Consider the following 23251-nt stretch of genomic DNA (forward strand, 5'->3'; position numbering starts at 1 on the left):
TTCAGACTTATGAGTTTGAAACTTTTCAGTTTATCAAAACCCGCGCCGAAATGTATTAAATGAATCCGGTATGATTTAAAATTTAGCGCACAAGTCATAAATGACAAAACAGAGCTATTCCAACTCTTAGAATCTCAATCATAGTCCGGTATCGATAAATTCACATTCACGATCAAACTTTGGAAGTCTTTAGCCTTTAGGTTTCTAGTTTTCGTTAAATGGCGATAATTCAAGCTAGGGACCTCCGAATTAGATTTCGGGCATACGTTCAAGTCCCAAATCACAATATGGACCCACATGAACTGTTAAAATACTGATCCGAGCCCGTTTTCTCGAAACGTTGATGGAAGTCAACTCAAATGAGTTTTGAAGCTCCATTTTACATTTTAATTAATTTTTCACATAAAAACTTTCCGAAAAAATTTACGGACTGCGCACACAAGTCGAAGAATGCTGAAAGGTGTTATTCAAGGTGTCAAAATATAGAAATGAATGTTTAAAATTAAAGATGACATATTGGATCATCACATTTTTCACTTCTAAAATACACGTTCGTCCTCGAACAGAATTAGAAAATTACTTGAGCTGGTGAAATGGTGTGAATATCTACTCCGCATATCCGACTCGGACTCTCAGCTAGCTGCCTCAATAGACTGACCTCTCCATTGCACCCGAACTGAAAGATAACTCTTAGACCTCAACTATCAGACCTGTCGGGCTAGAATAGCTATCGGATCCTCCTCATAAGTCAAATCTTTGTCCAATTGGACTGAGCTGAAATCTTACACATGGTACGGATCACCATGATATTTTCGGAGCATAGACATATGGAACATCGGATGAACTGTTGATAATATAGGGGGTAGTGCAAGCCTGTAGGATACTTCACCAACCCTTTCATGAATTTCAAAGAGTCCGATATACCTAGGGCTCAACTTGCCCTTCTTTACGAATATCATTACACCTTTCATAGGTGAAACCCAGAGCAATAATCTTTCTCCTGCCATGAATGCAACGTCACAAACTTTACGGTCGGTATAACTCTTTTGCCTAGACTGAGCTGTGCAAAGTCGATCCTGAATAATCTTGACCTTATCCAAGGCATCCTATACCAAATTAGTACCCAAAAACCGAGTCTCACCCGGTTCAAACCAGCCAACTGAGAACGACATCGCCTCCCGTATAATGCTTCATAGGGAGCCATCTGAATGCTCAACTGGTAGCTTTTATTATAGGCAAACTCCGCAAGTGGCAAGAACTGATCCCAAGAACCTCCAAAGTATATAACACAAGCGCGAAGCATATCTTCCAATTTCTTAATAGTGTGCTCTGACTGTCCGTCTGTCTGTGGATGAAATATTGTACTCAACTCTACCTGCGTGCCTAACTCACACTATACAGCCCTCCAAAACTGCGAGGTGAACTGCGTACCTCTATCTGAAATAATAGACACGGGTATACCTTGAAGGAGGATAATCTCGCAGATATAAATCTCAGCTAACCGCTCTGAAGAATAGGTAACTGCCACTGGAATGAAGTGTGCTGACTTGGTCAACTTGTCCACAATGACCCATACTGTATCGAACTTTCTCTGAGTCCGTGGGAGCCCAACAACAAAATCCATAGTGATACGCTCCCACTTCCACTCGGGAATTTGTAACTTCTGAAATAAACCACCAGGTCTCTCATGCTCGTACTTTACTTACTGACAATTTATACACCGAGCTACATATGCAATGATATTCTTCTTCATTCTCCTCCACCAATAATGTTGCCGCAAATCTTGATACATTTTGGCGGCACCCGGATGAATAGAATACCTGAAAAGTGGGCCTCCTCAAGAATTAATTCACGAAGCCCGTCCACATTAGGAACACATATACGACCCTGCATACACAAAACTCCATCGTCTCCCATAGCAACCTGCTTCACCACCGTGTCGCACTGTATCCTTAAGGACAAGCAAATGAGGATCATCATACTGTCACCCTCCGATACGCTCATACAAGGAAGACCGAGCGACTGTGCAAGCTAGGATCCTACTAGAATTTGAAACATCTAACCTCACGAACTGATTGGCCAAAGTCTCAAAATTTGTAACTAATAGCCTCTCACCAACCGGAATATATGCAAGGCTACCCATACTCACAGCCTTTCTACTCAAAGTATCAGCCGCCACATTGGCCTTTACAAGGTGATACAAAATGATGATATTATAGTCTTTCAACAGCTCCAACCATCTTCTTTGCCTCAAATTGAGATCTTTTTGTTTGAAAAGATACTGTAGACTACGATGATCAGTGAATACCTCACACGAGACACCGTAAAGGTAGTGCCTCCAAATCATCAGCGCATGAACAATGGCTGCCAATTCTAAGTCATGAACAGGGTAATTCTTTTTATGAACCTTCAACTGTCATGATGCATATACAATCACTCTGCCATCTTGCATTAATACTGCACCAAGCCCAATGCGAGATGCATCACAATATACCATATAAGATCCTAAACCTGTGGGCAATACCAATACTGGCGTCGTAGTCAAAAGCAGTCTTGAGCTTCTGAAACCTCAACTCTCACTCGTCTGACCATATGAATGGGACACCCTTCTAGGTCAATTAGGTCAATGGACATGCTATAGATGAAAACCCCTCCATAATCAAGCGATAATAAATTGCCACACCCAGGAAACTCCGGATCTCTGTAGCTGAAGTAGGTCTAGGACAATTTTGAACTGCCTCAATATTCTTAGGATCCACTTTTATGCCTTCTGCCGATACAACATGCCCCAAAAGGCAACTGAGTCTAACCAAAATTCACATTTGAAAATTTGGCATATAACCGATTATTTTTCAAAGTCTAAAGCACAAGCCAAAGATGTTGCTCATGCTTCTCTCGACTGCTGGAATAAATCAAGATATCATCAATTAATACAACCACAAAAGAATCCAAATAGGGCTTGAATACCCGATTCATCAAATCCATAAATGCTGCTGGGGCATTTGTTTTCCCAAATGACATCACTCAGAATTCGTAATGCCCATACCGAGTTCGAAAAGTTGTCTTAGGAACATCGGATGCCCTAATCTTCAACTTATGGTAACCAGACCTCAAATCGACCTTTGAAAACACCTTGGCACCCTAAAGATGATCGAATAAGTCATCAGTTATTAGCAACAGATACTTGTTCTTGATAATAGCCTTGTTCAGCTGCCGATAATCTATACACATCTGCATTGAACCATCTTTCTTCTTTACAGATAACACTGGTGCACCCCAGGGCGAGAAGCTAGGTCTAATGAATCCCTGGTCAAGCAAGTCTTGTAGATGTTCCTTCAATTCCTTTAGTTCCGGTGGGGCCTTACGGTATGGTGGAATAGAAATGGGTTGGGTGCCCATAGCCAAATCAATACAGAAGTCAATATCTCTGTCAGGTGGCATCCCCGGAAAATCTGCTGGAAATATGTTTGGAAACTCACGGACAACTGGGACTGAATTCATAGAAGGAACATCCGCACTGGGATCGTGAATATAAGCCAAATAAGCTAGACACCCCTTCTCGACCATACGCCGAGCTTTCACGTAAGAGATAACCTTGCTGGTGGAATGGCCAAAAGTCATTTTCCACTCTATTCGAGGTTACCCCGGCATGACTAAGGTCACCGTTTTGGGCGTGATAGTCCAATACAGCATGATAAGGTGACAGCCAATCCATTCCCAAGATAACATCAAAATCAACTATATCAAGAAGTAGAAGATCCACGCTAGTCTCAAGACTCTCAATAGTAACCACACACGACCGATAGGTATGATCTACAGCGATAAAATCCCTTATCGGCGTGGACACGTGCACAGAAGCACTCAAAGAATCACGAGGCACAACCAAATATTAAGCAGAGTAGGAGGACACATAGGAATAAGTAGATCCTGGATAAAATAGAACTAAAGCATATCTATGGCAAACTGAAAGAATACCTGTGATCACGACATCGGATGACTCGACATCATGCTTAGCTCGAAAAGCATAAAATCGGGGTTGGGCCCCACTACTCGGAACTGTATCTCTAGGACAGCCCCTAACTAGATGGCCTCCACCTCTAATACCTGACCTCTACATCTAACTGTCTAACCCCTGCCCTTAGTTGGCTGGGCGGGCGCTGGAGCAACCATTGTCGGTATGATGGCACGAGAATCCTGATGAGATATGTTGCTCGACAACCTAGGGAATATCTTCTGATGTGACCAATGTTCCCACACTCATAACACCCATTATGTTGTTGTGGTTATTGAAACTGAAGCTGACCCGAACGGGCCAGATAACCACTATAGTGTCTTTGGAGTGGTGGTGTACTAATAGGAGCTGAATGTGCACTAAATGCTGGTTGTCAAGAGTAAGGCATAATAGGACCGTGACTCTCTGAAGCACCATAAGATGTCTGAAGTGCTGAATAAAATGGCATAGGAGGATGACTCCTACCATAAGTACCCATTCCTCCAGATGAGGCGCCTCTAGAATTACCGGATTGATGAGGCCTCTTATGTGACACTAGCCCTCTCTCCTGAGCACGAACTAACTCGATTCGCCTAGCAATATTCACCGTTGTTTGGAACGAAATATCACTCCCTGTCTCCTTGGCCATCTGAAGCCTGATAGTATAAGTGAGTCCATGAATGAAGCTCCTCACTCTCTCTTTTTAGTAGGAAGCAAGACGATGGCATGACGTGCTAAGTCCACAAATTGAGTCTCATACTGGGTAACAATCATATTACCCTACTAGAGACGCTCAAACTGCCTGTAGTATTCCTCTCTCAATGTAATAGGAACAAACTTCTCCAGAAACATTTGTGATAACTGCTCCCAGGTAAGTACAGGCGATTTAGCTAGTCTAGTAAATACATAATCTCTCCACCACCTCTTGGCGGAACCAGTCATCTGAAACACAGCAAAATCGACCCCGCTGCTTTCAACTATTCCCATGTTCCGTAGCACTTCATGGAAGTGGTCAATCTAATCATGTGGGTCCTCAGTAGGTGTACTACTAAAATGAACTGGAAAGATCTTAGTAAACTTGTCCAATCTCAATAAGGCCTCAGAAGACATGGCAGGCCTATCACCGGCTTGTGCCGCAATAACTGGCTGAACTACCCCAACTGGCGGGACTGCTGGAGCCTGCTACTGGGGAGCTATCTGCTCTGGAGCGAGAGTAGTGGGATTTTATGCTCCTCCCCAGCCTCTGAGACAGCTGGTGCCACAGGAAATATACCATTCTAGGCCACCCCCTCCATTAGGCTTACCAAATGGACTAGAGCGTCCTGAAGTACTCGAGTATCTATGAATCCTTCCGGGACCTGAAGTGGTCCAACATGTACTGACTAAGCTGGAACCCCTCCGCTTCCAAATCCTCTGGTGCGACCTCAGCCTCGGCCTCTGCCCCTAGTCACAGCTGCCACTGGGGGCTCCGACTCCTGTTAGACTATAGGTGTAGTGCGTGTTCTCGGTGCGGACGAACAAGAATGGAAGAGGTCAATAGTCAATGATAGAATAAAATGGCATGATAGAGAAGAAAAAAGTGAAATAGTTCCTAAACTCCATAGCCTATGAGAGATAAGTACAGACATCTCCGTACCGATCCTTCAGACTCTACAAAGCTTTCTCGTGACTCGTGTGACCTAAGTAACCTAGTGCTCTGATACCAACTTGTCACGACCCGAAATTCCCACCTTCGGGACCGTAATGGCGCCTAATATTTCACTTGCTAGGCTAGCCAACGTTAGAATAATTTAACCATTGCTAACAATTCATCTTAATTAAATAGTAATGAAACCAACAACTGGAATAATATCTGAGTTTAAATAAACAAACCAAAATAATAACGATGTCTAAATACCATCCCAGAACTGGAGTCAGAAGTGCACGAGCTTCTAGAATAATACAAACAAAGGTCTGAATAAAAATAAAGTTGTCCGAAAGATAGTACACAGCTAAGACAAAGTAGAAGGGGACTTCAGAGCTGCAAACGTTGCGTAGCTATACCTCAAGTCTCCTCTGATAGTTGAATCCGAGCAATTCTACAGTACGCCATTGGGACCAACTCCAGTATCTGCATAAGAAGTGCAGAGTGTAGTATGAGTACAACCGACCACGTGTACTTTGTAAGTACGAGCCTAACCTCGATGAAGTAGCGACGAGGCTAAAGCAGGTAGCTTATATTAACCTGTACGAAATAATAATAATTATAGGAAAAGAGGTAAGACCGCTAAATCATATCAATAATTAACGTCTATTCAGCAGTCATAAACTTTCAATTAATCTTCGTTACGACGTGAAACCCGCTCCAACAATATAAACTTAGAATAAAATCCGTTGCGGCGAGCAACCCGATTCAACAATATAATCTTTCAATTTAATTTCGTTGCGGTGTGCAACCCACTCCTACAATATAAACTTTTAATTAAATTTAGTTGCGGCGTGGAACCCGCTCCAATAATATAAAATTAAAATAAATTCGTTGCAACCCGCTCCAACAATATAATTTAACAACTCTTAAATGTAAAAATGCTCCAATAAATACCATATTTAATAAGAAATTATTATGCAACAAGGCATACAATGATTATGATTTATTTAGGAAATAAGTAATGATAAGTAGCAATTAATTATGGAAAAGTACGGAGAAAACTAGGTAATTTAATATTTAATACGCTAAATGTCAAGTAGCAATGAAGACACATATGTCAAATAAGCATGCAGTAATTATAGCATGAATCCAAGACATAATATTGGACAAGGAATATGAGAGAAATAATCAATATAATAATAAATTCATGATTTAAAATTATTTATGATTTTCAGATAAATATGCAAACAATCAATTTGACAACGTATAGACACTCGTCACCTCGCCTATACATCGTTACACATGAAATTCACGCAACAAATAATTCAAGGGTTCTATTCCCTCAAGTCAAGTTTAACCATGACACTTACCTCGTTTTGCAATTTCAAGTGATCACGCAACCACATCTTTTCCCTTAGAATTAGTCTCAGAACCAATCAAACCTATCAAATTATTGGCCAACAATTCAATTGGAGCTTTAGAAATTATTCATAATTCGAAAGAGACTTAATTTAAGTCATTTTCGGAATAGTCAACCAAAAGTCAATGTGGGGTCAACTTTTCGAAACCAGACAAAATATCACGGAATCCGGACACCTGTTTCGATACGAGTTCAACCATACTAAAATTATCGAATTCCGACATCAGGTTTTCTTTCAAATCGTAAAATTTCGTTTATCGAAAGTTTTACAAAATTTTTCAATTTCTTCCGTCTAAATCCGAAATAAATGATGAATATAAACATGGATTTATGAAATATAATCACTTTCTGATACAGAACACTTAACCAAGTCAAAGTCGTGAAAACCCCCTTTGGAATCGCCCAAATCCGAGACTCAAAACTCAAAAATGAGCAAATATGGCTAACACCCAATTTTATGTATTCTTTCCAGCATTTTCGCATCTGCGGACACAAGTTCCGCATATGTGGACTCGCATTTGCGAGACAAAGCTTGCATTTGCGATGCCAGGCTGCCAGGCCAGTAGCTGCACCTGCGTAAGGAGTGTCGCACCTGCGACATCGCAGAAGCGGTCCTCCCTTCGCAGAAGCGATTGCGCATCTGCGCAACATTACTCTGCAGAAGCATGCCATCATTCTAGTGCTCAGGTCACAGAAGCGGGGCTTCACCTGCGCTCCAAAAGTCGCTGATGCGAAACACCAGAACCATACATGCAAATCTTTACCAAAATGGTCTGAAACAAATCTGAAACTCACCCGAGCCTCTTGGGACCTCGTCTGAATATTCCAACAAGTCCTGTAATATAATACGGACTTACTCGGGGTCTCAAATCACGTCAAATAACATCGAAATTGTAATTCACACCTCGATTCAGATTTATGAGTTTCAAGCTTTTCATTACAAAACCCGCGATGAAACGTGTTAAATGAATCCGGAATGATTTCAAATTTGGCGCACAAGTCATAAATGACATAACGGAGCTTTTCCAACTCTCGGAATCTCAATCCGAGTCTGATATCGATAAAGTCAAATTCACAGTTAAACTTTAGAAGTCTTTAGCCTTTAGGTTTCTAGTTTCCGTTAAATGGTGATAATTCAAGTTAGGGACCTCTGAATTCGATTCCGGAAATACGCCCAAGTCCCAAATCACGATACGGACCCACCGGAATATCAAAATAGTGATCCGGGTCCGTTTGCTCCAAACGTTGGCCGAAGTCAACTCAAATGAGTTTTGAAGCTCCATTTCATATTTTAATTAATATTTCACATTAAAACTTTTCGAAAAAATTTACGGACTGCGCACGCAAGTCGAGGAATACTGAAAGGTGCTATTCAAGGTCTCAGAATACATAAATGAATGTATAAAATTAAAGATATCATACTAGATCATCACAGTAATATGATTTTCTATTTACTACACATGAATTAGGCTTCAAAGTATACGAGCTCACCCACAACAAGCAAGATTATTGATTTGTTTTCTTGAATTTTCCCCAGGTGGATATCTTATAATATTTGGCTCGATAACATTGTCAATGATTGGGAGATCATTTGTTGTTTTTAATTGGTACGTATATTATTCTTGTTATACTAAAAGTTATCATAACTAAAACTAAACTTAAATTAATACAAATGGCAGAGCAATAGAGACGACATACATTTCTCTATCATACTTACTCTTCACTTTTTTCTTCCCTTTTTAGTTCCGGGATAAGATTCAGTTTTTTTAAATATAAGTTCGATGTAGAAAAAAAGAGGGGAGAGAGGAGAGAAAAAAGGAAAATGGTATAATTAAATAACTTGATTGGAAGCACTAATAATGGATTTTGAGCATTTTAAGGTGGAATATATATAATTTATAAGTAATTCTTATTTAGGGCGGGTAATATACAAAATTAGAATAATATTGATAAATAAATTTCAAATATTGTATAGGGACGAAAAAATGACAAAGCAAAATGTGAAAAATCACAATTAGAAAACTGGTTTCGCCACCACTAAAGCCCAAAAAAAAGGACGATTAGATAATTGAATAATTGGTCCCTATTTAGTTTTGGAAAATTGAAAAAATGTGAAAATTCACAATTAAATAACTGGTTTCGCCACCACTAAAGCCCAAAAAACAATGGACGATAAGATAATTGACTAATTGGTCCCCATTTAGTTTTGAAAAATTAACCTTGCCCTCTAGTCTCTACATTTGATTTTTTTTTAAAACAAAAACGAGAAAGAGAGATAAATAAGGGGAGAAATAATAATGAACGAAGAGAGGAAATAATGGCTAGAAAGAAAATCCGCTATCCAACTAATATGATGTTATCAAGTTTAACATCTTAACATGGATTTTTGCACAATAATAGACTCAATTAGGGGAATAATCTTAGTAAATCCTTTAAAAAAAAAAGAGCAAGATGAGAGCATCTGACTATATGTTAGAGATAAATTAGGAGAAAGTATAAATCTTGAAACGGGTAAATATATTTAATTATTTACAAGATCGGAAAATATTTTCACCCAAAATGGTGTCAATGTTTTCTTTCCATCGAAAATAGAAAAATAAATTCTTTCATTCATATGTCTTTCGAAAATGCATGGATTCGAAAAGCCCCGGCAAACCTAATCTCTTAAAGTATAGCCACCCACCTAATCTCTTAAATTAAAAATAGTATGTGAATATATAATATATATATATATATATATATATATAATATATATATAGCTGTGTTTAATCAATGTATAATCTATGCATACAGACTAAAAAAATTAAACACCGAATGTGACCGGCTATATGCCAACATTAATTAGGGAAGTCTTATGCACTATTTTACCTTTGTTTTCACTATTCCACTTGTGCTATTTGTTTTACATATTCTTCTTAAAGTGTTCACAAAAAAACCATTATTTTCTTACCCACTAAGCCTTTTTGAACTAAAATGTTGCTATTTTAAAGTGTTCATATAAAAGTAAGACATGTGTATGCTATAATAATTTAAATTTTGAGATTAAATTATTGGATAACAACTAATCTATAACATAACATTTTTTTCAGGTCTAAAACATATACACCTGTCTGTAAGTATAAGAAAATTAAAGATTCGAATTTCTTCTATGTACAGTTCAAAAGGGAGGAATTCCTAAACATTTGATGATCAGAATTAAGTATATTTTGATAAATTAAATATGTAAATTGTGACCAACAAGAGTTACGATGGAGTGTTAAGTATTTTTATATCTTTAATAAGATATTTCGGATTCAAATCCTGAGTATGAAGTCCCATCAAATCCAGCTTTCGTGATATTATTAAGTTTAGAGAACCTAATTTGCTTCTACTTTTCCTATTTAGCCTCTCATATATTATTGATACATGCATGAATCTTACTTATCAATAAATAGTTACCCCATCAGTTTTATTTGTGTGAACTACTTATTTGACTGAACAAATAAGTTTAAGAAAGAAATAAGAAAAAATTTAATTTGTAGTCCTAATTAAGCCATAATATTTGCGTGATTAATTTTTTGTTGTTGTAATTTATAATTTTAAACATGTCATAATATTTGCGTGACTATAAAAGCATCTCGTTAAGGATAAAATTAATTTTTTTTGTTTAATTGTTTTTATAATTTAGAGACGGATCATTTTGTTGTCAAAAATACGTGATTGGAGAATAGATCGTTACAAAAATATCCACTCCCTCTGTCCCAATTTATGTGGCAGAACTCAGATTTCGAGAGTCAAACTTCTTAATTTTGACCATGAATTTGACATAGAATCTTTAAATTTTTTGAATATAATTTATATATTTAGAAAGTACATAAGAAGTATCTTCACAATAATTAATAATTCAAAATATCTAAATGGCATGTGAAATAATCACGGTCAAAGAAAATTTTTTTGACCTCGAAGTCTAAAATGTGCCATATAAATTGGAGCAAAAGGAATAGTATATTCTGCAAATTGTAGATGACGGGTCGAAATTAAGAGTGTAAACATAAAAGAATCATGGTCGTCGTTCCAAAAAAAGTAGAGATTGTTAAATTCATAATAAATAAAGTGGATAAGAAATTCATAATAAGTAAAGTGGATTACAAATTCTTAATAAATAACAGAACAAAGTGCAATTAATAGCGTGTTTAAATGTTGTTAACTAACAGTGCTTTCAAGTATTTATATTTACACCATTAAATAAATTGACATACAATAATCGGTTACTCTAAATATTAAATGTAATAATTATTGAGGCTACCAAATATAGTGTTCCATATGGCTAATGACTAAAACGTTTTTAGCCTGTATGTACCAGACCTACATTATTTTAGCAACTTGTAATGGGGTTGGTGAGTATCTTTACTTTCACGTACTAATTCGTCTCATTGGAAAACATTATAGAGTTTAAGCAATATGCTTAGTCCGTGTAAGTAATTTTTATATTATTAGGTTATCGTTAACTGTGTAAATTATTTTGTTTTCAAGATTACATATTCTACATCTTAAAAAGGCTTACTTGTAGACATCCTTAATTAAGATAATTACTTAGTAGTGTAAAGAATTCTTTACACTAACGGCGTTTATTACTTCAACTTATCATTATATATAGGTGGAACCCTTTTATCAAAGAAATCATAATACACTCATCAAGTTATGGCTTCTTCATTTGTTCTTCAAGCTCCATGGGCTATCACAACCAACTTATCTTGTTTTCCTTCCTTTACAAAACCCTCACATGTTTTCCCACACAAAAAACCAAACAATAAGTTCAAAGTATCATGCAACCAAAACAATGAGGCAAATAATTCTCAAGAAAAAGTTGAAAGGAGAAATCTTCTTCTTGGTTTAGGAGGAATTTATGGTGCTGCCCATCTTTTACCATATGATGCTTTAGCAAGTCCCATCCCATCCCCTACTATTACACAATGTAGCACTGCCTTTATTGATGATGGTGTGCCTAAAATACCTGTGTGCTACACTTGTTGTCCTCCTATCCCGGATAAGAAAGACGTTCCTTGCTATGACCTTCCTCTTGTATCCGGATTTCGCGTTCGTCCTGCAGCTCAAACTGTAGATGACGAATACATAGCTAAGTATAACGAAGCTTATTCGCGTATGAAGGCGTTGCCGACAGACGATCCTCGTAGTTTCATGCAACAAGCCAATATCCATTGTGCTTATTGCAATGGTGCTTATAAAGTTGGAGGCAAAGAGTTACAAGTTCACTTCTCGTGGCTTTTCTTCCCTTTTCATAGATGGTATGTACGTGCTTTAATTAAGTATTTATATTCTATAATTTGTTATGCTATTCTCTTGTTACAAAATTTGTTGTTATAGGTACTTATACTTCCATGAGAGAATCTTGGCTTCCCTAATTGGTGACCCTACATTTGCTTTGCCATATTGGAATTGGGACCATCCTAAAGGCATGCATTTGCCTGACATGTTTGATGTCGAAGGTATTATATTCCACGTCAAAAGTACTAGATTCAGTTGAACCCGCTAACATTACACCGAATCCGCCCCTGGTTGTAGTTTATAATATTTGTGACGACAAGTGGAATATATGGCTAGAAGCCCTTTTAAGTTTTTAAAAAAGCTTTAGAAAATTTGACTGTCACCAAATTTAAGAGAAAAAAACTTTTAAAATTTGTGGTGTTTTAACATATTATAATATTTGTGCGATTGTAAAATATTTTGAATCTTATGGTCTTAACAAGTTCAAAACATTTGCGTGAATAATAAATCATCTCATTATTAAAGGTAAAAAATATAAAAATGTGAACTTTTTTTAACAGACTACTTATGAAAGTGTGTCACGTAAATTAGAATTAAGAGGGTAATTTTGTGGAATAAAGTGTCTATTCAGAATGATTTGTTTATGGTTAAAACAGATATGTTTGTTTGTGGAATAAAAAGTCTATTCAGAATGACCTAGTCTTAAGTAAATAAAGTAATTCCATATCTATTATTTATTACTCCCCGTTTCAATTTATGTGAACCTATTTTCTTTTTAGTCCGTGCCAAAAAGAATGACCCCTTTACCTATTTGGAAACCATTTACCTTTATGCAATGATTTATAGCCACTCAAAATATATATGCCTCATTTTACACCACAAGTTCAAAAGTCTTCTCTCTTTTCTTAAACTCCGTACCCAGTCAAATAGGTTCACATAAATTGAAACGGAGGGAGTATAATTTTATTAAATTTTTAATCATAAATTTATATTTCACGTTAAAAGTACTAGTTTAGTCGAAAACAGTAGATCCGCCTCTGGTTGTAGTTTGCAATATTTGTGTTGACAAGTCGAATATATCCCACATCCATGACGAGAAGCCCTTTTAAGTTTTTAAAAATGCTTTAGAAAATTTGACTACCACGAAATTTAAGAGAAAAAAACTTTTAAAATTTGTGGTGTTTTAATATGTCTTAATATTTGTGTGACTTGTAAAATATTTTGAAGCTTATGGTCATAAAAAGTTCAAAACATTTGTGTGAATAATAAAACATCTCATTATTAAAGGTAAAATAAAAGTTTAAAGTTTAATTATTTTTAAATATAAAAATATAATATTTTTTAACGGACTAATTATAAAAGTATGTCACATAAATTAGAACTTAGAGGTAATTTTGTGGAATACATGTCTATTCAGAATGGTCAATTTATGATTTAAACAGATATGTTTGTTTGTGGAATAAAATGTCTATTCAGAATGGCGGAGTCTTAAGTAAATAAAGTAATTCCAAATACACATATATGGCTTTGTTATATCCAGAAGTACTTGTTTGTATTTTCCTAATCAGTACACGACCAATTTATCTTTAAAAAAAGTTATTTTCATGCCTTGAAGCCTTCCTACAATTACTAGCTTCCTGATTATTTCGATATTAACCATTTTATTCTAATTTTCCTAATTATAGGTACAAGTATATATAACGAAAGGCGAAACCAAAAGCATAGGAATGGGTTTATTATGGATCTTGGTTATGCTGGAGAAGATGTGGTAGCAAATGATCTACAAAAAATGGTTAATAATCTCGCTATAATGTATCGTCAAATGATCACTAATGCCCCTTGCCCTTTGCTCTTCTTTGGCAAACCTTATAGACTTGGAAGTAAACCTAGTCCAGGGATGGGTACTATAGAAAATGTGCCACATAATTCTATACATAGATGGGTTGGTGATCCAAGACAACCAAATCAAGAAGACATGGGAAATTTTTATTCGTCAGGCAAAGATCCTGCATTTTTTTCACTTCACGCCAATGTTGATCGAATGTGGACAATATGGAAAACACTGGGAGGAAAACGTAAGGATATTAGTGACCCAGATTATTTGGACACTGAGTTCTTTTTCTACGATGAAAAGGCAAAGCCTTTTCGTGTTAGGGTTCAAGATTGCTTGGATGAAAAGAAATTGGGATATACATTTCAACCAATGGATACACCTTGGAAGAATTTCAAGCCACTACTAAGAAAGAACACAAAAAATGTCAAGATTGATCCAAATTCAGTTCCACCAGCTAGTCAAGTATTCCCTATAAAGAAATTGGACAAGATTGTAACATTTTCAGTGGCTAGACCTAAAAAATTAAGAACTAAAAAAGAGAAGGAAGATGAAGAGGAACTATTGACTTTCAAGAATGTGGAATTGGATGTGAGAAAGTTTGTAAGGTTTGATGTTTTCCTCAATGAGGATAATGATGTGATTGCAAATGAGGTGGACAGGACAGAATTTGTTGGGAGTTTTGCAAATTTACCACATATTCATGATGATCCCAAAAAAGAAAAATTTCCTGAATTTAGCCTGGCTATTAATGAATTATTGGAGGATTTAAAACTTGAAGGTGATGATCTTGTTGTGGTGACTCTGGTTCCTAAAATTGGAGGGGATAATGTTTCCATTGAAGCTGTTGAGATCCAGCTGGTCCCTTGTTAAGCCATTGAGAAATACTATGTTTTGTATTTCATGTCTACTAATTAAGGTTTGAAAAACAAATAGCATGTTTTCTAGTATCAGAAGGTTAATCCCTTTTGATTATCGTGTAATGATGAAGACTTTAATGAATAAATGCTTTTGTTTTATGAAAAGGCTTCTCTAAACACTTTTATCTTGATGTTTGAAGTATAAAATAATCTTGATAAAAGGATTCATCATAAATTCCGGTAAAAAGTGTACTCAACAGTCAATAATAAGCGTCAAATAGTATCTTTTTAAGGCAGTCTTTTTTGTACATATATATTTTTCTTTACTTGCAAAGAACTTTGGAGACTACTTTTTTCATGAAAAAACATTTCTCAATCTTTTATACCATTAGTGCAGCTTAAACTTTCATAATAGGTTACTTACCATTTTATTATATTACTGTTTGTATTTTTATTATATTACTGTTTATATTTATTATAAAGATTTACTTGTAATTACTTTGCAAATAATCTAATTGTAAAAATATTTTTACATTATATAATATATTGTTTACCCGTAAAACGGTACAGTTGAATTTATATGATCCTGAAATAATATAATAATCAAAGAAATACGCAATACTTAGATTTGGAATGTAGATGAAATAGCGAAGATAGTGATTTCATGAACACGGTTTCCGAACACAGCAATGATGGGATCAAAAAGCCAGAGAGTGAAATTATATAAAGTTTTGTATAGAATATAATATATGTTCTTGCCAGAAATTTCGTGTCATTTACAATGATAACTGAGCTCACTATTTATAGTTATGTCTAGGGAAGAAGGTCCTAGGGTCGTGCCTTCCTTCAATGTCAATTATGAGGGTCATTGATGTAGATGTAACGTTGAGCGTAAATGCCAAATTCTTTGTAACGAACCGTCGCTCTTAATGTTGTAAAATATTCCTTAGTAATTGCTACCGGGCGCAGAACATTTAATATACTTTTATGAACATTATCCGTTCCAGTGACAAACGTAGTGGCTACGTTCGGTCCTTAGCCATTCCATCTTGGGTTCCACGTGTCCTCCTTTAGTCAGCCACGCGTTATATCATATTTTACCCTTTAAAGATAGTCCCCCTGCTTTCCGGTGACATAACTTTGTGTTACCGGGAAGTTGGTAGAAACTCCTTTTTGGCGGCAATTACTATAATTCCCTCTGAAGGTCTATGACAGTTGATTAGATGCACGTCTCTCCGCATTTAATGTCCCGAACACGCGTCATCCCATGATTCAGCACAACTTTAGCCGGTTATCGAGGTAATCGTGGCCATGAATTTAGCCGGCAAAATTTTACTTATACGCAACTTTCTTTTCCTTTACGCTTCACAATTGCTTGAGTTTCTGATTTGCATCCTTGTTTTCCATCATTTTCCTAATTTTCTTTAAACAAAAATTCTTTACCTTCTTCTTTTCCAATGGCTTCTTCTTCTAAACGTAGTGGTTCTTCAATGAATAAGAACAAAACCAAGGACTCCGTTCCTCCAACAATGGATTCCATTATCCCAAGGAGGCTTAATATTGCAAAGGATTTTGAAGAGAAATTCCCTACTGCTAACCCTCGTACATAGGCTGTTAGTAGGTACTCTTCTTCCATTCGTCCTTCTAGTATCCTTGTTGTGAAGGAGGACTGGCACTGCAATGAGTTGGAAATCATTGCTCCTAATCTATCAGAGCGAGTGACCCTTCCCAAGGAAGGTTTTACATACTTTTCACGTATCCCTTTACTTTGGGTGCATTTTCTTTGAGAGGAGAGCTTGATTCCGTGATTGCGGAGTTTTTCCTTCGCTACCAGGTATGTTTGGCATAGGTAAGTCGTTCAATGTGGAGGACGATCGCCTGCCTCCGACGCTTGTGCCAAGAAATTGGGGAGGAGCTAACCTTAGCTCATGTGATGAATCTTTATTCCGCCAAAATCTTCCGCGGGGGAATGATAAACCTTTGCAAACGTGGCCACCATGCTTTGTTGTCTAGGATGGACATAGATGCCTGCTTATACCAAATTCTTGAAAGAGATCATTACAAATAAGGGGAAAATAGAGGCGACCTCAGTGGTCAAGCTTATAAAGCATTGCAGCGCGATATTGCATAATAAACTCCCACAAAAGTGTGGAGATCTAGAGAGTTTTACTATACCTTACTCTTTAGGAACTATTAATTTTGATAAATCCTTAAGTGATTCTGGTGCCTTAAATAATTTAATGCCTCTATCTATCTACAGGAAACTGGAGAAGAAGATTGGATAGATAAGGTTTGTACCCATATCTTTGCAGCTGGCAGACCAAATGACTACAATACCCGAGGGGATAGTGGAAGATGTGTTAGCTTGGGTGGATAAGTTTGTATTTCCTATTGATTTTATAGTGGGAAATATGGAGGAAACAAGGAGGTCCCCCTCATCCTAGAAAGACCATTTTTAGTGACAGGTAGAGCTATATTAGATATACACAAGTGAAAACTAATGCTTAGAGTGGGTGAGGAGATTGTGACTTTTAAGACGGATGTAGCAAAGGGGCCACAAAGGACAAACCTGTTGCGAGTGTCGAGTGGAAAGTAAAGGGCTCAAAAGAGAAGGCTGTAGTGAGCGAGAAAGATATGTGTGGGGTGTACCCAAATAAGGCCGAGAGGAAGTTGTTTCCTATACCTTATGCTTTTTAATTGTGTGCCATGACGGCATCGCAACTTAAAGTGTGGGGTGGAGGATATTTGTATGTATGTATATTAGTTTTATTTTTCTTAGTTGTAGAAGTTATAGATAGAAAAAGTTTAGATTTTTTCGGATGATGGATATCATCGATAGATTTCTTGAGCTATTAAAGTCGAATGAAAAAGACAAAAAAAATTCTTTTGTTAGGCAATATAACAAGCCCCCCTTGGGTTTTCTTTTTACCGCGATTCTTTTCCAAATGCTTTATTTGAACCAGGTGCAATTAGTTTTATTTTTTTTCTAGAAGTAGGAAATCTTGTACTGTGATTTGAAACGAAGGCAATATCTCTTGACTTTATTATACCTTGAGAATACTAAGTGCTTTAGTTGTGACGCTTAGGCTCAGTTATTTACTCTTGTATAAGTATCTTTTATTGTATGATCTTAACATAGCTTAACTCCTTTGACTATAGTGTCTTGATAGTCCAATTCTTAGTGAGTTATATGCCATGTGTGTGTGAGAGTTTGTGTTATTTTGTGCATTGCATCTGATGTCTAGAACTTTTCTCATATGTTTGCAAAGAGAAATGGTAGTCTTATTCAGTCTTGGAAGCGATATAGGCATTTCTTTGTTGAGCCAGTTATACGCTTTTACCTACCTAATATTTATGTACCTTAGTAAACCCCTTTGAGCCTATAATCTTGTTTCGTTTACAACCACATTACAAGCCTTACCCATTTATTTGAATTGACTATCTATTTGAACTTTTTACCTCTCGTGAGCGTTTGAATATTGTATGAACTTTGTAAAAGTTAAAGTGTGGGGTGGTGGTTTAGCTTTTGAGTTGAACAATTGAAAAATGGAGAAAGGTGCATTGTTTTAAAAAATTAAGAACCACTTGAATTGAAAAAGAAAAGGAAAAAAGAAAAATAGTTCTATTGTTGTTAAATATTTTCCTTGATAGTGGTAATTTTTGATGTATTTGTGCTTAATGAAGTTGGGTGTTGATGTATATTGATGTGAAGCTCGAGTTATGGTTGACATAAGTGTGGGGGGTTTTGCACGGTTAACTGTATGTATTAAAGTGCTTAGGGAGGTGTAGTCACTCTTATATCCAAATGTATCCTACCCATCCCGCAACCTACATTGAAATAAATAATTTCCTACTTGATCCTTGATTGAATGAGCTCAATTGGTATAGTAGTACACTACGGGCAAGACTATGGTACGTCTTTTGTGGCATATGAATGTTGTTTCTCAGAGTGAGTGAATTCTTTCTATCTTGAGTTCAGAATTGTTCTTAATTTTATTGTGTGTGGAACTAGTCTCTATTGTTGTGTGAGGGCACTTCATTCACAAAGGAAAGGTAATTTCGTGGACCTTTGTGTTACAGTAAGTGAGTGGGTTGTGAAAAATATGTGATGCTTTTGAGTCAAATCTCGACATGAGGATGGTACGGTATTGTGCTTAATTTGTTTTAAATATTCTTTGTGTGATGAGTTAGGAGAGTTGTTTAAAAAGGTCGTGTCTTTAAAAAGTGTAGTTTGATTGCTTGATGGTAGTTCCCTCTAGGGTTTGATGGATTTGGTGTATTGATGATTGTTTGTGGATTATAACTCTATTTTTATGTATTGAATCGTTTTGGAAGATTTAATTTTTGCATCTATATTCACTAGTTAATGTAATCAAGAGAGGCATTACTTGTGATATCTTTGCATTATATTGTTGGTTGAGTTCATAGATTATTGTAAGTAATCGAAAGAGGCTAGTTGAATCACTAACTAAACCTAGTTAGAAGAATAATCGAATGAGGTTTTCCTAGAGACCGATCCACTACGCATTCTTGCATATCTTCACATACTTAATTTGATTCATCTCGTGAGGTTAAGACTTAATTGAGAGAGGAGTTTTTGCTGCACGTTTGAACTAATAATTGAGTGAATTTGAGAGACTCACTTGAATATTGGAAGTGAAATATCTAGAGTTAGAACCCGAATAATTATCTTGCACCTATCCTATCAAAACCATATCTTCTCCCACTGATAACCTTATTTGCTTATCCTTTGTCTTGATAGTCACTAGTCAATAACTTTAGATTCTTATATAATTTTAGTTATTAATCATATAAATCTCAATTGTTGATTCTTTTAGATAGCAATCAAGCTAGAAATTACAAGAATACTGTTAAAATCAAATCTATGTGGATACGATATTATATTATACTATCTTTGATTAACGGACATAATTTAAGTGCGTTCTTTGCGCTCGTCAAATTTTGGCGCCATTGTCGGGGATTGGCTATCAATACTGTTTGAAATAGTTTGTAGTGCTAATTCAGGAAATGTTTCTTTTTATTTTATTTCCCTTTTTATGGTTGGTGTTCGTTGGTTGTGTTCAGGTTACAGGTTAAGATTAGTGCATGACAATAGTTTCTACGAAAGAAGTGCTACCATACGAGCCATTGTTAGAAACAAAACTACGACAAGTGATGAAGGAAAGAGATCTCACAGAGAAGTTAGAAAAGGTTGGGTAACCCTCAACCCAAGAAACTATGGCTGGAAACGGTGATGATAATGTAGATTTGGCTGCATGAGAGGCAGCCCAAAAACGATAAAAAGCTGCACGGGATGCTGAGGAAGAAGGTCTTAGAGTTGCAGAGAATGTCTATGAAGAAGAGAGGGGTCACAGAATTAATCAACATCAACCATTGGCTGCTGACCAGTTTGGAAATATAGCTCGCATGCCTGGGAGACCACTTGGTGATTATGCTTAGATCGGTCTACAATCAAGGATTAACAAGCGTTAGACCACCTCAATTGCAGCAAACAATTTTGTGTGGAAGAAATGGTTGCTTCAAACCATTCCAAATTGTTGTGTCTTCATAGGAAAGATGAATGAAAATCCAAACATACATCTAATGGACTTCGAGGAGATTATGAACACCTTTCAATACAATGGGGTGTTACAAGATACAGTGTACTTACAGGCATTCCCCTTTTTACTTAAATATGATGTGAAGGAGTGGCTTTGAATCTTGCATAATGGATCGATTAGAACCTTGGAGGAGATGACCATAATATTGCTTGATAAATATTTCTCCTAAGCTAAGACGAGCAAGATTAGAAGAGAAATCCATAACTTCTGCCAGAAAGAGATTGAAACAGTTTTTGAAGCATGGGAGAGGTTTAAGGAGATAGTTAGAAATTGGCAACATAGCGCAATTGATCTTTGGATGCAACTCCAGGACTTTTGGGAAGGATTGACACCGGCCACGCGTAGAACATTAAGGAATATAGTTGGAGGTCCTTTCACAAAGAAGTCCAGAGGAGAAGTTACAATTATTGATGAGTTATTTGAAGATTCCAATCAATGGCCCTCTGAGAGTACTGAAAAAAGAAAATCAGTTGGTGTTCACCAAGTTGATGCTAATATATATGTGCAGGTACAACTTGATGCAGCTTGTGATAAAGAAATACGAAAGTTGACCTTAGCCGGGATACAAAATGAGCCTCATGCAGCTTGTGATATATGTTGAAGAGGACTTCCTACTCATGAGTGTCAAGCCTTAATTGATGAAGTGAATGTTGTGGGAGATTATGATTTTAATGAAATGGGTCAGAGGCATACTAGATTTTCATGGAGTTCACCTGGGGGAACTTCGAATGAATGGAAACAGAACAATCCCAGAACCCAGGGACAAGGAGCTCCAGTCTTCCAAAATCAGCAGAGGCAGCAATATCAGCTTCCACATTCTAATCAGTTCAGTATGGAAGATCTAATGAATTCTTTTATTATCAAAAAAAATGAGAGGCTTGAAACTCATAGCTCATCTATATGGGAACATGGAGCAGCTATCAAAGAACTGGGCAGAAGTTTTCGGAACATGAAAAGTTAGGTTAGGAAGCTAGCTACTCTATTGCCTGAGAGGATTCAAGGAACTCTCCATGCTGATACGAAAAGAAATCCCAAACAAACATTGAATGCTGTAACTTTGGGAAGTGGGGAAGGGTTGAAAGATTTCACCCCAATTAAAAATGATGTTATATTTGAAAAAGAAAATGGGTAGTAGCTGAAGAGTGATGTTGATAAGAATAAGAAAGGCCAGATGAAAGCTGAGAAAAAGAAGAAGGAAGAGAACTCGAGAAGGGAGGACCATGAGGAGAGCGAACATATGCCTGTTTTGCCTTTCCCTCAAAAGAAAAGTAAAGAAAACCTTGACATGTAGTTTTAGAGACTTCTGAATGAGCTGAAATAGGTTCATGTGAATTGACTATTCATAGAAGTGCTCTCACAGATGCCCGCTTATGCCAAATTCTTGAAAGAGTTCCTTACGAAGAAGTGCAAAATAGAGGAGACTTCATTGGTCTAGCTCACAGAGAATTGCAGCACGATATTGCAAAATAAACACCCACAAAAATGTGGAGATCCAGGGAGTTTTACTATACCTTGCTATTTAGGAACTATTAATTTTGATAAATGTTTATGCTATTATGGTGCCTCAATTAATTTAATACCTCTATCTATCTACAGGAAACTTGAGAAGAAGATTGGAGAGATAAGGTCTGCACCTATATCTTTGTAGCTGGCAGACCAAACTATAATGATACCCTAGGGGATAGTGGAAGATGAGTTAGTTCGAGTGGATAAGTTTGTATTTCGTGTGGATTTTATAGTGGTAAATATGTAGGAAAACAAGGAGGTCCCCCTCATCGTAGGAAGATCATTTTTAGAGATGGGTAGAGCTATATTAGATATATGCGAGAGAAAGCTCATGCTTAGAGTGGGTGAGGAGACTGTGACTTTTAAGATGGATGTAGTAATGGGGGCACAAAAGGATAAACCAGCTGCAAGTGTCGAGTGGAAAGTAAAGGGCTCGAAAGAGAAGGCTGCGGAGAGCGAGAAAGATAAGTGTGGTGTGTACCCAAAAAAGGACGAGAAGAAGCTATCTCCATGGATATGTGCATTAGTTCGGGCGCGAGGAATGGGAATGGAGCCCGACTTCGACTCCGACCCCAACTAGATGTTCGGGGAAGTTTTCTTTACCTTATGCTTTTTAATTGTGTGCCATGAGCACATGCCACAACTTAAAGTGCGGGGTGGGGGATATTTGTATGTATGTATATTAGTTTTCTTTTTTTTAGTTGTAGGAGTAAGAGATAGAAAAGTTTAGAATATTTTTTTAAAGTTTTCAATTTTTCCCGACGATGGATATCATCGACCGGTTGCTTGAGGGATTAAAGTCGAAGGAAAAAGATAACAAGAAGTTCTTTTGTTAGGTAGTGTACCAAGCCCCCCTTTAGTGTTTCTTTGTGCCGTGGTTATTTTTTAAGGGTTTTATTTGAACCAGGAGTAGTTACTTTTATTTTTTTAGGTGTAGGAAATCTTGCACTGTGATGTGAAATGAAGGCAATATCTCTTAACTTTATTACACCTTGAGAATAGTAAGTCCTTTAGTTGTGACGTTTAGGCTCAGTTTTTGACTCTTGTATAAGTACCTTGATTTTTATGATCTTAACTTAGCTTAACTGCTTTGACTATAGTGTCTTGATAGTCCAATTCTGAGTGGGTTA

At 36.7% G+C, this 23251-nt stretch overlaps 1 protein-coding gene and 1 non-coding gene across 2 annotated transcripts; one reads left to right on the top strand and one right to left on the bottom strand.

The window, feature by feature from the left end:
• Positions 1-11672: 11672 nt before the first annotated feature.
• Positions 11673-15159, top strand: LOC104098486 (polyphenol oxidase E, chloroplastic-like). The gene is made up of 3 exons (XM_070192390.1): positions 11673-12323; positions 12403-12524; positions 13989-15159. The coding sequence occupies exons 1-3, from the start codon at positions 11719-11721 to the stop codon at positions 15005-15007; spliced, it is 1746 nt and encodes a 581-aa protein (XP_070048491.1). The 5' UTR covers positions 11673-11718; the 3' UTR covers positions 15008-15159.
• Positions 15160-20796: 5637 nt separating this feature from the next.
• On the bottom strand, positions 20797-20900 carry LOC117277293 (small nucleolar RNA R71). The gene has a single exon (XR_004507566.1). It is a non-coding gene; the product is annotated as a small nucleolar RNA R71 (small nucleolar RNA).
• Positions 20901-23251: the final 2351 nt, after the last annotated feature.

This window comes from Nicotiana tomentosiformis, unplaced genomic scaffold, assembly GCF_000390325.3.
Source record: "Nicotiana tomentosiformis unplaced genomic scaffold, ASM39032v3 Un00008, whole genome shotgun sequence".
Taxonomy (NCBI): domain Eukaryota; kingdom Viridiplantae; phylum Streptophyta; class Magnoliopsida; order Solanales; family Solanaceae; genus Nicotiana; species Nicotiana tomentosiformis.